At 41.1% G+C, this 15487-nt stretch overlaps 1 protein-coding gene across 1 annotated transcript in view; it reads left to right on the forward strand.

Moving 5' to 3' along the window:
• Positions 1-15487, forward strand: part of LOC122560054 (keratinocyte-associated protein 2-like) — a 201047-nt gene that overhangs the window by 34349 nt on the left and 151211 nt on the right. Inside the window, exon 2 of the mRNA XM_043710253.1 lies at positions 9595-9749. Coding sequence (XP_043566188.1) covers positions 9595-9749 — 155 coding nt within the window. The remainder of the gene's footprint in view (positions 1-9594; positions 9750-15487) is intronic.

Raw genomic sequence — 15487 nt, forward strand, 5'->3', positions numbered from 1 at the left:
TCTCCTCCCCCATTCACCTATTGTACTCTATGCTACTTTCTCCCCACCCTCACCCTCCTCTAGCTTATCTCTCCACGCTTCAGGCTCTCTGCCTTTATTCCTGATGAAGGGCTTTTGCCCAAAACGTCGATTTTACTGCTCCTCGGATGCTGCCTGAACTGCTGTGCTCTTCCAGCACCATTACTCCAGAAGCTACATCTGTACTGTCCATCCACTAGTGAATAAATAGGTGTTAAAGATCGAACTCTATGAATCCCACAGCATGGGTGGAACTTTCAGCAAAGAAAAGAGAGGTCCTGGATCCAACAAATTTACTCTAATCTCTATCTCATTGTTAATTGTTTTATATTGTTTCTTTTATTTAAGAGATACTTCAGAGATATGCATGGCTCTATGTATGCAGGAGCTCTATTTACAAGTGTCTTTATCAAAATTGCTTGCTTCGTCTCAGTTTGATTTCTATTTCTCTGTGTAATTACACTGAGGCTTGGCTAATAGCACACACAGAAAAGAGTCAACAGACTCATAATTAGAGACTGAAAAATTGAAAACTGTAGTAGCAAGCTTGTCATAAAAAAGATAACTTGCCATTCACATCATATTGAAAATTCCAGTGTATTAGTGTTTCAAATATATCATAGAATTGCAAAAGCAATTTTCCTCCGCTGGAATTTACAGCACCTTGGTGAACTGGCTGGGTGCTTTTTCCCATTGAAATAAAAGGAAGAGAATTTTTAACTGGGGCAATTGGAAGCAAGGTGCTAATGTCACTGCAGAAGGATATATTGGTAGGTGAGAAGGTAGATCCCCACATCTTTGGTTTTCTGACCAAAGACAGGTCCTTGGCAATTGTTCACTGAACTATGGTGAAGTGCAGTTTTTTTTATGATGTGTAGGCAAGGAGGAAGATAAGTCTCCCTCAGTCAGCATGGGGATCAAACTCTGTGCTGTTGGCATTAACCTAATCTATACCACTAGCTGTCTAGCCAACTGAGTGATCACCCTCCTTTGAATTGGATATACATACCAAAGTTTATTACACAACTGACAATTACAGATTTTGGCGGATGGGAGAACGGTCATGAGAGCCTTAGAATAGTTTGATGTACAAGGGATAAAAGGAATACAGGGATGGAGGTGTTTATTAGCAGGCTATGGGCTGTGATAGGAATGGAGTTATTGATATTGTTGAAAGGGAGATAGGTGTGCTTTGTGACAGTGAGGATTTTAGTTAGATCCTAAGTTTAGAACTGAACAGGATTTTGAGATTATGAACAGCTTCACTCAGACTGAGATATTGGAAGAAATTGATGGTAAGGCTCTGGAGGTTTTGGCTGAGCCAAAGATGGTAATTTACCAGTCTTATCAAAGTTAAACTAAGGAAGCTACATTCCACCCAAACTGGATGCCTAGAAAACAGTTGATATATGTAAGTGGTCTAGGGATTCAGGGAGTATGTGAACAGGTAGAGTTGAGTGTTGTTTGTTTGCATGAGAAAGCTATCTTTATAATTGTGGTTGAATATTACAAACAGAAGAGTACAGAATTTTAGGTGACAAAAGAAATAAGTGTAGATTCTAAGATGAATTCACGTGTCCTTTCTAAGATCCAGTAGCTATAAGTGGTAATAAGGAGAAGACAGTTACACAGAGCTGGGCCATACAGTATTAGAGAATGATTTGTGGTCAATTATATCAAAGGCTGCAGAAAGATGAAAGAGGAAGGATATTGCATCATTGTGACAATCATGGAGAATGTTGTGTATGACTTTGTTCAAGGCTGTTGTACCATTGCTCTTTCTCTCAGTACTTACGTCTTGGTGGTTGAAGAGATAGACTGTAGGGTCTATTATTCCTCAAGATTCTATTGCCTTGTATCTTCCAGCCATTTGTGATGCAAAAAGATTTTTAACTAAAAAGTTAGGATGAAGGACAATGGGAGGAAACCAGCTGTAGTAAATTCTGGCCCATTGTGTTCGAGTGACACAATACTCTTGTTTTCAAAGGGAAAAAAACTTTTGGCAGACAAATTCATTGTACCTTTAATTCAGCACTAAGTATTTGTTGCATTTCAAAGAAATACATCTGTTATTAGGTTGGAATATACAACAAGCGAAATACACAAAGTAATTTCATAGTCCTTTCTCATGCTCCTTTCTGCTGTTATAAACCAACGGTTCTGTGCTACATAGCTTTAGAATGATTCTGGTTTACTGCCATAGCACAAGTGAACCATAGAAATACAGCAGACCCTCTTTAGAGTAAATATCATCTTTAATCTTGGATCACTAGAAGATAAGCTTTTTAAATTGAGTTGTGTGAGATGTACATTATCTTATGACAGTATCAAGCAAAACTAATCTGTGTGAGTCTGTGAGAAATACAGAAGAATATTAATAATTGGAGCAGATGGAGGCTTGCTTGCCACTCAACAAGATTGTGTCTAATCTTTTACTTCAGCGATACCATTCTGTAAATTCCTCATAACCTTTCATTCCTTTAGTAGCCAAAAACCTGTGTCAACCTCTGTCATGAATATACTGAACACTTGAGCATCCAGAACCCTACAGTATCGAGAACTCCAAAGATTCAGATCTTCTGATGGTAGAGATTTTTCATTTCAGTCCAAACTGATCAATCTCTATTCAGAGATTTGAATCTTAGTTCGAGACTTTAAAGGTTGGAATACCATTCTTTCAGTCTCTCTACCCTGTCAAGTTTCTGAAGGATATTATATGTTTTATTGTGATTGCTGTTCATTCTTGTAGTCTCTAAGAAATGCAAGTCTAGTCTACTCAATCCATTGTCATAGGGCAATCACCTCAACTCAGAAATTAGTATAGTGAATATTCATTGCACCACTTCCTAGACAAGTATATCCCTTTGTAAAAAAGCCAAAACTGTACACTCTACTCCAGGTGTGGTCCCATCAGGGCCCTATGCAACAGCAGTAGATCAGTTCTTAACTAAAATCACTTTGTAATAAATTGTTTGTTGTTCAAATTGTTCACTGGTCCTGCATGTTAATAAAGTGCAAAACACAGAGCCACTTTCGAAAATTCTGAGGAAGAGAAGGAAAAAAATGAGGAGGAGGCAGAAGAAAAGTAAAGAGGGTGTTGGATCATATAGATTGCTGTCCAAGACATCCAGGATGCTGTGATTATTACAAGATTCAGTCAGTTTTCATTAGTTCACCCATTTGACCATCCTACGCCAAAGCCACTTCTTTTTCACACCCTTGTTATGATGTTGAAGGCGTGTACTGTACTTTTAAGAGAGACTGAATGCTTACAAGCACGTGTCATATGACAAGCTAACAATCTCAGTGTGTACTGGAAAATTGAAAAAAAGGTACATTTTGCTGAGAAATAGATATCTGAGTTGGTTGCTGTTTTGACAACAATTCAAATTTAATCAATCAGTTTAAATTATATCCCAGGATACTAAAACCCAATTGAATTTGAATTTATTGTTTTTACCAACCTCAAACTAATGAGACGATCTGATGTTTGGGGTATAAAAAAGCAGTGTTGAAACTTTATTGCTGGAACAGCACAGCAGGTCAGGCAGCATCCAGGGAACAGGAGATTCGACGTTTCGGGCACAGGCCCTTCTTCAGGAATTCCTGACCTGCTGTGCTGTTCCAGCAATGAAGTTTCAACTTTGATCTCCAGCATCTGCAGACCTCACTTTCTCCCCGTATAAAAAAGCAGGCATTTTGTAAGTCAGACAGAGTAACTGCTATTGAGAAAGACAGCCATTCAAAACACTTTCTATCAAAGGTACCTTTCTCATATGAAACACCTTTGCAGAATGAATCCTTAGAAGAGTGTAAAGGCAGTAGGATTTCAGAGGGAAATCAGGAGGGCAAAAAGGGGACATGAGATAACTTTGGCAAATAGAGTTAAGGAGAATCCAAAGGGATTTTACAAATACATTAAGGACAAAATGGTAACTAGGGAGAGAATAGGGCCCCTCAAAGATCAGCAAGGCAGCCTTTGGTGTGGAGTCGCAGGAGATGGGGGAAAATATTTTGCATCAGGGTTTACTGTGGAAAAGGACATGGAAGATACAGAATGTAGGAAAATAGATGGTGACATCTTGAAAAATGTCCATGTTACAGAGGAGGAAGTGCTGGATGTCGTGAAATACATAAAGGTGGATAAATCCCCAGGACCTGATCAGGTGTACCCCAGGACTCTGTGGGAAGCTAGGGAACTTTGCTGTGATATTTGTATCATCGATAGTCACAGGTAAGGTACTGGAAGACTGGAGGTTAGCTAATGTGGTGCCACTGTTTAAGAAGGGTGGTAAGGACAAGCCAGGGAACTATAGACCAGTGAGCCTGACGTCGGTGGTGAGCAAGTTGTTGGAAGGAATCCTGAGGGACAGGATATACATGTATTTGGAAAGGCAAAGACTGATTAGGGATAGTCAACGTGGCTTTGTGCATGGAAAATCATGTCTCACAAACTTGATTGAGTTTTTTGAAGAAGTAACAAAGATGATTGATGAGGGCAGAGCGGTAGATGAGATCTTATGGATTTCAGTAAGGCATTCGACAAGGTTCCACATGGGAGACTGGTTAGTAAGGTTAGATCTCATGGAATACAGCCAGAACTAGCCATTTGGATACAGAACTGGCTCAAAGATAGAAAGCAAAGGGTGGTGATGGAGGGTTGTTTTTCAGACTGGAGGCCTGTGACCAGTGGAGTGTCACAACGATTGGTGCTGGGTCCTCTACTTTTCATCATTTATATAAATTATTTGGATGTGAGCATAAGAGGTATAACTAATAAGTTTGTAGGTGACACCAAAATTGGATGTGTAGTGGACAGTGAAGAAGATTATTTCATATTACAACGGGATATTGATCAGATGGGCCAATGGGCTGAGAAATGGCAGTTGGAGTTTAATTTAAATAAATGTGAGTGCTGCATTTTGAGAAAGCAAATCTTAGCAGGACTTATATACTTAATGGTAGGGTCCTGGGGAGTGTTACTGAACAAAGAGGCATTGGAATACAGGTTCATAGCTCCTTGAAAGTGGATTTGGAGGTAAATATGATAGTGAAGAAGGCACTTGGTATGCTTTCTTGTATTGGCAAGAGTTTTGAGTATAGGAGGTTATGTTGCGGCTGTACAGGACATTGGTTAGGCCACTTTTGGAATATTGCATACAATTCTGGTCTCCTTCCTATCAGAAAGATATTGTGAAACTTGAAAGGGTTCAGAAAAGATTTACAAGGATGTTGCCAGGATTGGAGGATTTGAGCTAAAGGGAGAGATTGAATAGGCTGGGGCTGTTTTCCCTGGAGTGTTGGAAACTGAAGGGTGACCTTATAGAGGTTTATAAAATCATGAGGGGCGTGGATAGGATAAATAGACAAAGTCTTTTCCCTGGGGTGGGGGAGTCCTGAACTAGAGGGCATGGGTTTAGGGTGAGAGGGGAAAGATATAAAAGAGACGTAAGGGGCAACATTTTCATGCAGAGGGTGATATGTGTATGGAATGAGCTACTAGAGGAAGTGGTGGAGGCTGGTACAATTGTATGTTTAAATGCCATCTGGATGGGTATATGAATAGGAAAAGTTTGGAGGGCCGGGTGATGATAGGTGGGACTAGATTGGGTTGGGATATCTGGTTAGCATGGATAAGTTGGACCGAAGGATCTGTTTGACTCTGACTCTCTGACTCTATGACTAAAAGACAGAAGATGACCCAGGGAGATTTTCAGCTGAAACAATAAAGACACCAGAGGTGACAGCAGCTGTATGGTTTTGAAATTAAGTTGATGTAATCTTACTACATGTTTTTAGTGGAACAGTACATTATTATATAGTTGGAGACAGGTAACAAGCAGTTAAGAGAAAGGGGCTTAGAACTGTGAATAGTTTTTGTTTAATATTCACTTTTATAGTTAAGGAATAAATTGATATTATTTCCTTTAAATAGTGGAATTTGGGAATTCTCTGTCACTCATAGTTTATCAGATTACAAGGCGAGGTGAGCTTGTCTGGGTGTTAGGTTTAATTTACAGAAGGGTTCACTGCCGTGTCGTAACAGCCTCTCATAATTGAATAACTGGAAAGGTCATTTACCAGCCATCTGTGAAAAATGAACAGGATGGCAAGTTAACACAAAACGATATTCATCTGATTCATGTGAAGAAAAAAGACACCTAGGTCTTGGTGGACAAGGTACAATTTCAAACCTTGCAGTTGATACATAACTTGAAAGCATGTGAACTGTGAGGTGGGTAGTGTAGTATTTGAAAAGGATATAGGCAAATTGATGGAGTGTGTAGACAGGTGGCAGATGAAATTTAATTGTATATCCATATACAATCTATATTGTATATGGATACAATATGAAAAACAGTACAGTTCTAAAAGGTCTTTAGGAGCAGAGGGAGCTGGGTATATATTTGCATAAAATTCCTGAAGACGGGCTTATGTCCGAAACATCGATTCTCCTGCTCCTTGGATGCTGCCTGACCTGCTGCGCTTTTCCAGCAACACATTTTTCAGCCCTGATCTCCAGCATCTGCAGTCCTCACTTTCTCCTATATATTTGCATAAGTTCATTTCAGGTGACAGGACTGGTTGAGAGAGTGGGTTCATAAAATATATACCATACTCCCCTTTATTAATAGCAGCATGGAATATAAAAGCAAGGTGATCATGTTAATCTTGTGTAAATTTGGCCTCAGCTGTTGTGTGCAGTTCTGAGGGCTATACGTAGGAACGATATGAAGGCAATAGAGGGAGTGTTGAAAATATTTATGCAAATGATTTCTGAGAGGAGGAACTTCAGTTACTAAAATGGATTAGGGAAGTTGGGACTGTTTTTCTTCGAAGAGAGAAGACTGAGAATGAATCTGATGGAGAAATTATATCAGACGAACAGGGCATAGATTCAAAGTAATTGGCAAAGAAGCAATCAAGATGTGAGGAAAAACATTTCCATGCAGCAAGTGGTTACAGTCTGGAATTACTGCTTGACTGTATGGTAGAGGCAGGTTCAATTGAAGCTCTCTAAAGTGAATTAGATTATTATTAGAAAAGGAACAATGTGCAGGATTATGGGGAGAAGACAGGAAAGTGGCACAAACTGAAATGTTAATTCAGAGGATTTATGCAGACACAATAGACAGAAAGGTGTTCTGTTCTGTAACTGTCATTAATTGTGGGGTTCCAGCATTTCTGTTTTTAGTTAAGCTATAAGTTTGAATATTATATTCTCCCTTCTGCTCCTTTCTGTTGATGAAAAGGGAACCGTGAGTGCCTTTTCCCTCTCCCTGGAGGTGGTGAGAGAGGAATTGAGATAAGATAATAATTGGGCTGGTTGATCTTGGAGAGGACCTCACCCACTTCACATCACCTCACCAATTAAGTTATGGACAAGTAGGACCCATAAGACCTGCTCAATTCCAATTTAGACACTTAAGTGGTCAATTACTGGCCACTTTGGGGCCTCAGCCAGCCATCTCCCCAATCACCTGACTGTGGAGGGAAACCAAGGCAACCTACCTGCTGATTAGAGGAAAGACCTCCAATTATGCCAAGCTGGGCAATTGTAGACATGTAGTTGAGGGGGCAAAGGGTTGGTCTCAAAAAGCCTCACCTCTACCTTTGTTTCTGACCCCTGAGCAGACACTACCCACGACTACCATCATTTGAGAAGAATATAAAAGGTAATTACTTTCTCACCACTGTGGAATAGGCCTCGACTAGAAGACATTAGGATCCAGAAACTGCAAGCTTCTGATAGGCTGGGAGCTGCTGGCCAGTGTCCAAGCCCACAATTCATGGAGAAACTCAGTGAAGCTTGACTTTCAGCGTATATTGAGCTGATTGGCAAGCAATTTAATAAGTTTTCTCAGCAGTGGGTATGGTGAGTTAGTCACTGATTAATACACTCTTCCCTATACTTTAGAAAAGGGGTAATACCACCCTTTGTTTTATTTTACTGTTGACATGGTGAAAGGTAAATATGCTGGTCTGTGTTCATTTCTGTGATTCACATCATCAAATAAATGATACCTTTGGACCCAGTGCACTGATTGCTGTGTTCGACTCAAGAGGCTCATTATCTCCCTTATACCTGAACTGATTAATCACCTCTTTACGGCAGTGCAGATGTAGCTTAGGCATACGGAAATATGCAGGTTGCCCTATTCGCTCTGAACAAAGCTGGAACATATGGGAAGTGGCACAACTTAAGAACACATATATTCCCTACAGCTTGCCAGTGGTAAGATTGAAAAGAAATCTGGAAGCCTACTTTATTGTACTGTGGGGATTTCAAACCCTTTCAAAATAGCTTGAATAATAGAACTGTTCATTTCTTCAGTAAGCTGGTTACAATGTTTATATCTGGTTTATGTTATGACTGACTTTAGATAGAAATGAGCCATTTTTAAATGTGCATTAGAACATGTCAGACAGAGTGAACTCAGGATTCCTAATTCCAAACAGCTTGGAGCATTGTATATTGTTCCCACTTTGCCTTATCACAATATCAATAAGATAAGTTAAAAATCATCAAAACTCCAATGTTGAATGTAGATTATTAACAGGGGAATGTAATATTTGGATATTAATATTCTGAGTCAATACTTTAACAGAAGATGGATGCTGTTGCCACTATTCTTTCTTCCAGGAGGGTGGCATAGTAGGGCTCCTCAGCTGGAGTTCATTTGCTCCAGATGCTTTTCTCTTTCCCTCTCTTTTTTCTTTTTGTATTTTATTTCCTTCTTTCTTCTGGCGAGGCCCTGAACTCTTGGCCTCAGCACAGAGTTGGACTCTTGGTCTCAATGCAGACCCAGTGAGGTGATCTCTCAGTCCAGTGTGGCAATCAATCTGCTCAGCATAGTGGCCTGTCAGCCTGCCGTGGCTGTCTCCCGCCCCATTGTGGCTATCTTCCAGCCTGGCATGGCTGTCTCCTGGCCTGGTGTGGCTGTCTCATTGCCTGGCATGGTGGTCTCTTGGCACAGTGTCCTGTCTCCCAACCTGGTGTGGCGATTTCCTGGCACAGCATAATAGTCTCTTGGTGGCTTGGCCTGGCAGTCCCTTGGCAGCCCAATGTGGTGGTCGTTAGGTCTCAGCGTGGATTTTCTCCCTCGAGATGATTCCAGAATGGTCTCCCAGCCTCGAGAGCCTTGAGGGGAAGCCCAGCATGGTCTGGAGTCAAGGCCCAGTGCAGACTAAAGACTAGGTGGTGGCATGGACTGGATTGGAAAGACAGTCATTTTGAACTATTTAATAACTTTTCTAATTTATTCCTATAATCTGTAATACTGGGCTTTTTATTTCTTTATTTTTCTGATTTTGTTTTCCTAAGAAATTGTTCTTACGAATCTGTTCCTATGTACCTATCTACTTGAGATGGTGCGTGAGTGGCAACTTGTAAAGGTTTCGCTGTACTCATTTGGGTACATGTGAAATAAAGCTAATTCTAATTGTAATTCTACTAATATTTGCTTTATCACAATGATAAAACCTGTGATTTACTTTATGGTCATAATTTTGTACTTCAAATTAATTTTTGTGACCTATTTCTGTTTAATTTTATGTTTTTGTGATTACTCACAGGTAAACGAACTGCAGTCTCATTTGTCCTGTCCTCCTTGCTCTCAATTCTCATTTACTCGGCTCTGGGAATATACAAAGAAAACCTGGTAAATGACAAAGGAATGATTCTCTGCTCTGGCTTTGTGACATCATATTTGTTTATTTTTTCACTGACTGTATCCTTTTCTATTGGTTAGACTAGTTCAAAATACTAATAATTTAGAGAAATTATATAATTAATAGAGCTTGTTTAAAAAAATCAGTCAATTTTAAAATAGCTTTTCTCACCCAAACGCACAAAAGTCTAGCTGATGCAATCAATAGATTGAGCTGAATATGTTTGTATGACGTTCTTCTAGCTGCTATTTTAAGACTTTTTTTTATTCTTGGATGGGATATGGGAGTCACTGAGTGGGCATTTATTGCTCATCCCTAGTTGCCCTTGAGAAGGTGGTGTTGAGCTGCCTTCATGAATGCTCCAATCCATTTGGTAATCCCCATATGGTAATTGTTTGATCTTAAGTGAGTTACTGATTCTCCTAAAATATAGGACAGGTGGACGTTACGCAAATGCATCAAGTTTGTACGTTAAAGTTGAGAACAGTCATTTCTCAGCTCATTCATTTCTCAGTAAACCAGCAAAGATGTAACATTGCAAACTTTCTTCTGTAGCCTCCAGACATTTAAACAAATCTCTTTGACCACACTTTGATCACCTGCCCTATTATCTTGTCAAGTGTTAAATTTCACTTTTTACTGATTCTATGTGGAGCTTTGGAATATTTTATTATATTATTGAATTGAAGTGAATTTATTGTCATGTGTACTGAGGCACAGTGAAAAACTTTATTTTGCGAGCAATGAAAGCAGATCACAGAGTTAAGTAGTATAGGTAAGTAAATAATAGGTAAATAGTGACAAAACAAAAATGCAGGTACAGGCAAATGCCAAGAGTTTGTGAGACTATTCGGTATTCTAACAAAAGGAGGGTAGAAACTGTTTCAAAACCGGCTGGTGCATGTGTTCAGGCTTCTGTACCTTCTCCCTGATGGTAGAGGTTGTAGAAAAACATTGCCAGGGTGGGATGGATCTTTGAGAATGCTGGCAGCCTTTCCTTGACAGTGGGCCTGGTAGATGGATTCTATAGATGGGAGGTTGGCCTTTGTGCTTGTCCGGGCCGAGTTCACCACTCTCTGTAACAGTCTTGAATGGTACACTTATCATGCCAGGCAGTGATACATCCAAACAGAATGCTCTCGATGGTGCACCTATAAAAGTTGGCAAGGGTATTCGCTGTCATGCCATTTTTCCTCAGCTATCTGAGGAAGAAGAGATGTTGTTGGATCTTTGTAACCAGTGCATCCACATGAAGAGTCCAAGAAAGCTTGTTGTTGATGACCACTTCCAGGAGCTTGACACTCTCTACTTGTTCCACCTCTGTGCTGTTAATGGGAGAGGGGCATGAATAACATCCCACTGAAATCAATAATGAGTTCCTTGGTTTCGGCGGCATTGAGAGCTAGGTTGTTCTCAGTGCACCATTTTTCCAGGTCTTCCACCTCCCGTCTGTAGTCTGTTTCATTGCCATCTGAGATTCAACTGACTATGGTGATGTCATCAGTGAACTTGTCTGGTATTTGGCGACACAGTCATGGGTATACAGCGAGTACAGTAGGCGGCTGAAGATGCACCCCTGGGGGGGCTCCAGTATTGAGTATTAGTGAGGATGAAATATTGTCCCCAATCTTCACTGACTGTGACCTGTGGGTCAGGAAACTGAGGATCCAGTTGCAGAGAGTGGGGCTCAATCTAAGATGACTAAGTTTAATAATCAGTCTCAAGGGAATAATAGTGTTGAAGGCTGAACTGCAGTCAATGAGTAGGATTCTTACATAACTCTTCTTGTGTCAAGATGTTCTAGGGAGGAGTGAAGGGCAAGTGTTATGGCATCTGATGTGGATCTGTTGGTCCGATAGGCAAATTGGAGTGGTTCAAGAGTAGTGGGGAGCCTGGAGTTGATTAATGCCATGAGCAGCCTTTCAAAGCACTTCATGACCACCAAAGTTAGGGTCACTGGGTGGTAGTCATTGAGACATGCTGCATGAGCCTTCTTAGTCACAGTGGCTCAGTGGTTAGCACTGCTGCCTTACAGCACCAGGGACCCAAGTTCAATCCAGCCTTACGCTACTGTCTGTATGGAGTTTGCACATTCTCCCCAAGTCTGCGAGGGTTTCCTGTAGATGCTCTGGTTTCCTCTCACAGTCCAAAGAAGTGCATATTGAGTGGATTGGCCATGCTAAATTGCCCCACAGTGTCCAGGGATGTCAAGCTAGGTAGATTAGCCATGAGGAATGCAGAGTTACTGGGATAGCATGGATGGGATGCTATTTGGATAGTCAGTGTGGTCATGATGGGCAGAATGGCCAGCTTCTGCACTGTAAAAGGGGCGGCACGGTGGCACAGTGGTTAGCGCTGCTGCCTCACAGCGCCAGAGACCCGGGTTCAATTCCTGCCTCAGGCGACTGACTGTGTGGAGTTTGCGCATTCTCCCCGTGTCTGCGTGGGTTTCCTCCCACAATCCAAAAATGTGCAGGTTAGGTGAATTGGCCATGCTAAATTGCCCATAGTGTTAGGTGCAGGGGTAAATGTAGGGGAATGGGTCTGGGTGGGTTGCGCTTCAGCGGGTCGGTGTGGACTTGTTGGGCCAAAGGGCCTGTTACCACACTGTAAGCAATCTAATCTAATCTAATCTAGTCACAGGGATGATGTTGGCCCATTTGAAACAGGCAGGGACAGTGGCCTGCTGCAAGGAGAGGTTGAAGATGCCCAAGAAGACCCCTGCAAGTTGGTCTCCGCGTGCTTTGAGTACACAACCTGGTACTCGGTCTGCTCCCATCACTTTCCTTGGATTCACCTGAAGGAAAATTGATCTGACCTCTGATGCAGTGACTGTTGGGATAGGTTCGTCAGGACTTATCAGAATTGGTGTTACTTTTTCACCGAAATTCTGCTCAAAGTGAGCATAGAAGGCATTGAGACGATCTGGGAGAGATGTGTCATTGTATGCTATATTGCACTGTCTGATTTTAGAACCTGTGATGTCATTCAGTTGCTGGGTGTCTGTCTGGTTGTTTAGTTTGGATCGATATTGGTCCTTGGCTGTCTTAATGGCTCTGCTAAGGTCATACTTGGATTCCTTATATTTGAGTGGATCTCCTGATCTGAAGGCCTCACACCTGGTTTTTATCAGGTTCTGTATGTCCTGATTCATCCAGGGTTTCCTCAGTATGCAATCCTCCCATACGTGTGATGAAGTCTGTGACAGTGGTAGCGTTCTCATCCAAGGTACCTGCGGACTGTTTGAAATTGACCTGTCTGCCAGGGAGGTACAAACAAAGTTAATTCAGTAATAGCTGTGAGTTTTCACGATGAGTAATTACACAGTGCAATACACAATAATTAGGGCAGTCTCAACTGTGATGCAACCAAATGTACCTGCTATCATTCATTTTCAAGGTCTTTCCTGAGGAATGGACTTACATGTGGACAACAGGACAATAGATGGTGCCTATGGAAATATATTCTGGATTAGTGGTGCTGGAAAAGCACAGCAGTTCAGGCAGCATCCGAAGAGCAGTAAAATCGACGTTTCGGGCAAAAGCCGGGAAAGGGAAATGAGGAAACTGTTGAAGTCCACATTGATGCCCTGGGGTTGAAGTGTTCTGAGGTGGAACAATAAATTAGAAATATTGAGTAGATATAAACTCAACAAAAGAGGAAATATTTAATCACACAAGAAAAAATTAATAAGAGTTTTGACTTTAATCAGGAGCCAAATTCAGGTGGATGGGACAGGACAGGCAGCATGCCTGTGTCTTTTTATTGTGAGCCTTAGCTGGTTTTCGCAGTGAGACCTTGTTATATTATGATTGCTTATCTGCATCTCAATGCAAAGACTGAAATTTTATACAGTTTTAAATGACGTGAAGTCTGGACAAATCACATGAGGTGTTCAAAGACATTTTTCATAACATTGTGAGCAACTTGAATAGAGACAAAATACCACTGGAAATCTGAAATTCTGAAGAGGTTCTAAAGGACAGTCATACCTGAATCAAAGCATTAACTCTGTTTCTCTCACCGCAAATGCTGACAGACCTGCTGAGTTTCTCTAGCATTATTTGTTTGTTTGGAAGCAACCTGTTGCATTTTCCAATAGAGTTCTGGATGTCAAGGTGAGATTCTTGCCATGGAGTGGTAAGAGGCTTCTTAATAGCGATCAGTGCTTGTTACCATCCTCAATAACTGCAAATCTCAGTTTAATAATATGCAGGTTTCTACCATATTCCAGATGTGGCCTAACTAAAGTTACTATACAGCTGCAACATGACTTGCTAATTTTTATACTTTATGTCCCAACCGATGGAGGCAAGCCATTTGTATTGTCACTTTCAGGAAACAATGGACTTGTACAACTAGATCCATCTGTATATTGATGTTATTAAGGTTCTGGCATTTACTGTATACTTCCCTCCTACATTTGATCTTCCAAAATACATCAGCTTGCATTTGTCCAGATTAAACACCATCTACTATTTCTTTGCCCAAATCTCCAGCCTATCTATATCCAGCTGTTATCCTCCTCACTATATGTAGCTCCCTCAATCTTTGTGCCATTCGCAAACTTACTAATTAGGAAACCCACAATCTCCTGCATAGTGTTTATACTTTTGCAAACAACAGGGATCCCAGCACTGATCCATGCGAAATGCTGCTGGTCACAGATCACCAGTCAGAAAAACACCATTCCACTGCTACTCTCTACTCTCTACCTTCTCAGACTAAGCCAGTTCTGTTACCAGTAGGTCAGGCAGCATCCAAGGAGCAAGAAAATTGACATTTTGGGCAAAAGCCCTTCATTTCTGACCTGCTGTGCTTTTCTAGCACCAGTCTAATCTTGACTCTGATCTCCAGCATCTGCAGTCCTCACTTTCGCCCAGTTCTGTTACCAGCTCACTATGATGCCATGTGACTTTACCTTTTACCAGCCTGACATGAGACACAGCCTTCCCACAAAAAGCAAAGCTGCTTATATCCCTAATAAGCCCATATTTTTCCAAATGTGATTAAATCCTATGCCTCAGAGTCTTCTGCAATAATTTCCTTACCACTGACATAAGGCTCACCAGCCTGTAATGTCTGGATTATTTCTGTTTTCTTTTTTAAACAAAATAATAATGTTGGCTATTCTTCAGTCCTCTGGGACCACGCCTGTGACTGAGTGCCACTTTGAGTACTGTTTGCATTTGGCCTTAGAAAGCAATCTCAGTAGGTTTCACCTAATGGGATTAGTGTGTGGTCGGGAATCATAGGGCTGCGCGTTACACTGCTAATAGATTTGAAGGCAGGGCTTCATAAAATGCCTGCCTTCCATCTACCCACCCAGAATGATCTGTTTCAAATCTGATGGCATAGTGGTGCATATATTGAGCAGCTGGCCACAATTCATATCCACCGATGGACCTCATCACACTCCCATGACTATTTTACCCATACCGGTGAGGGGATTAGAACTAGAATTAGGTTTTATTGCTACATGTAATCAAGTACAGAAGTACAGGAGTACGGTGAAAAATATATAAAGTTGCCATTCCTGGTGCCATCTTAGGTACAAAGGTACCTAGGTACTCATCACACTCCCATGACTATTTTACCCATACCGGTGAGGGGATTAGAACTAGAATTACAGGAGTACGGTGAAAAATATATAAAGTTGCCATTCCTGGTGCCATCTTAGGTACAAAGGTACCTAGGTACAAAATCTTCGGTACAAAATAGAAAAATATAGAAATAACTTAAAAGTTCAAAATTACAGTCCCTCTTTAGCAAAGGGTCTGCGGTAGGAGGGGGAGGA

The sequence above is a fragment of the Chiloscyllium plagiosum genome, chromosome 2 (genome assembly GCF_004010195.1).
Source record: "Chiloscyllium plagiosum isolate BGI_BamShark_2017 chromosome 2, ASM401019v2, whole genome shotgun sequence".
NCBI classification, from domain to species: domain Eukaryota; kingdom Metazoa; phylum Chordata; class Chondrichthyes; order Orectolobiformes; family Hemiscylliidae; genus Chiloscyllium; species Chiloscyllium plagiosum.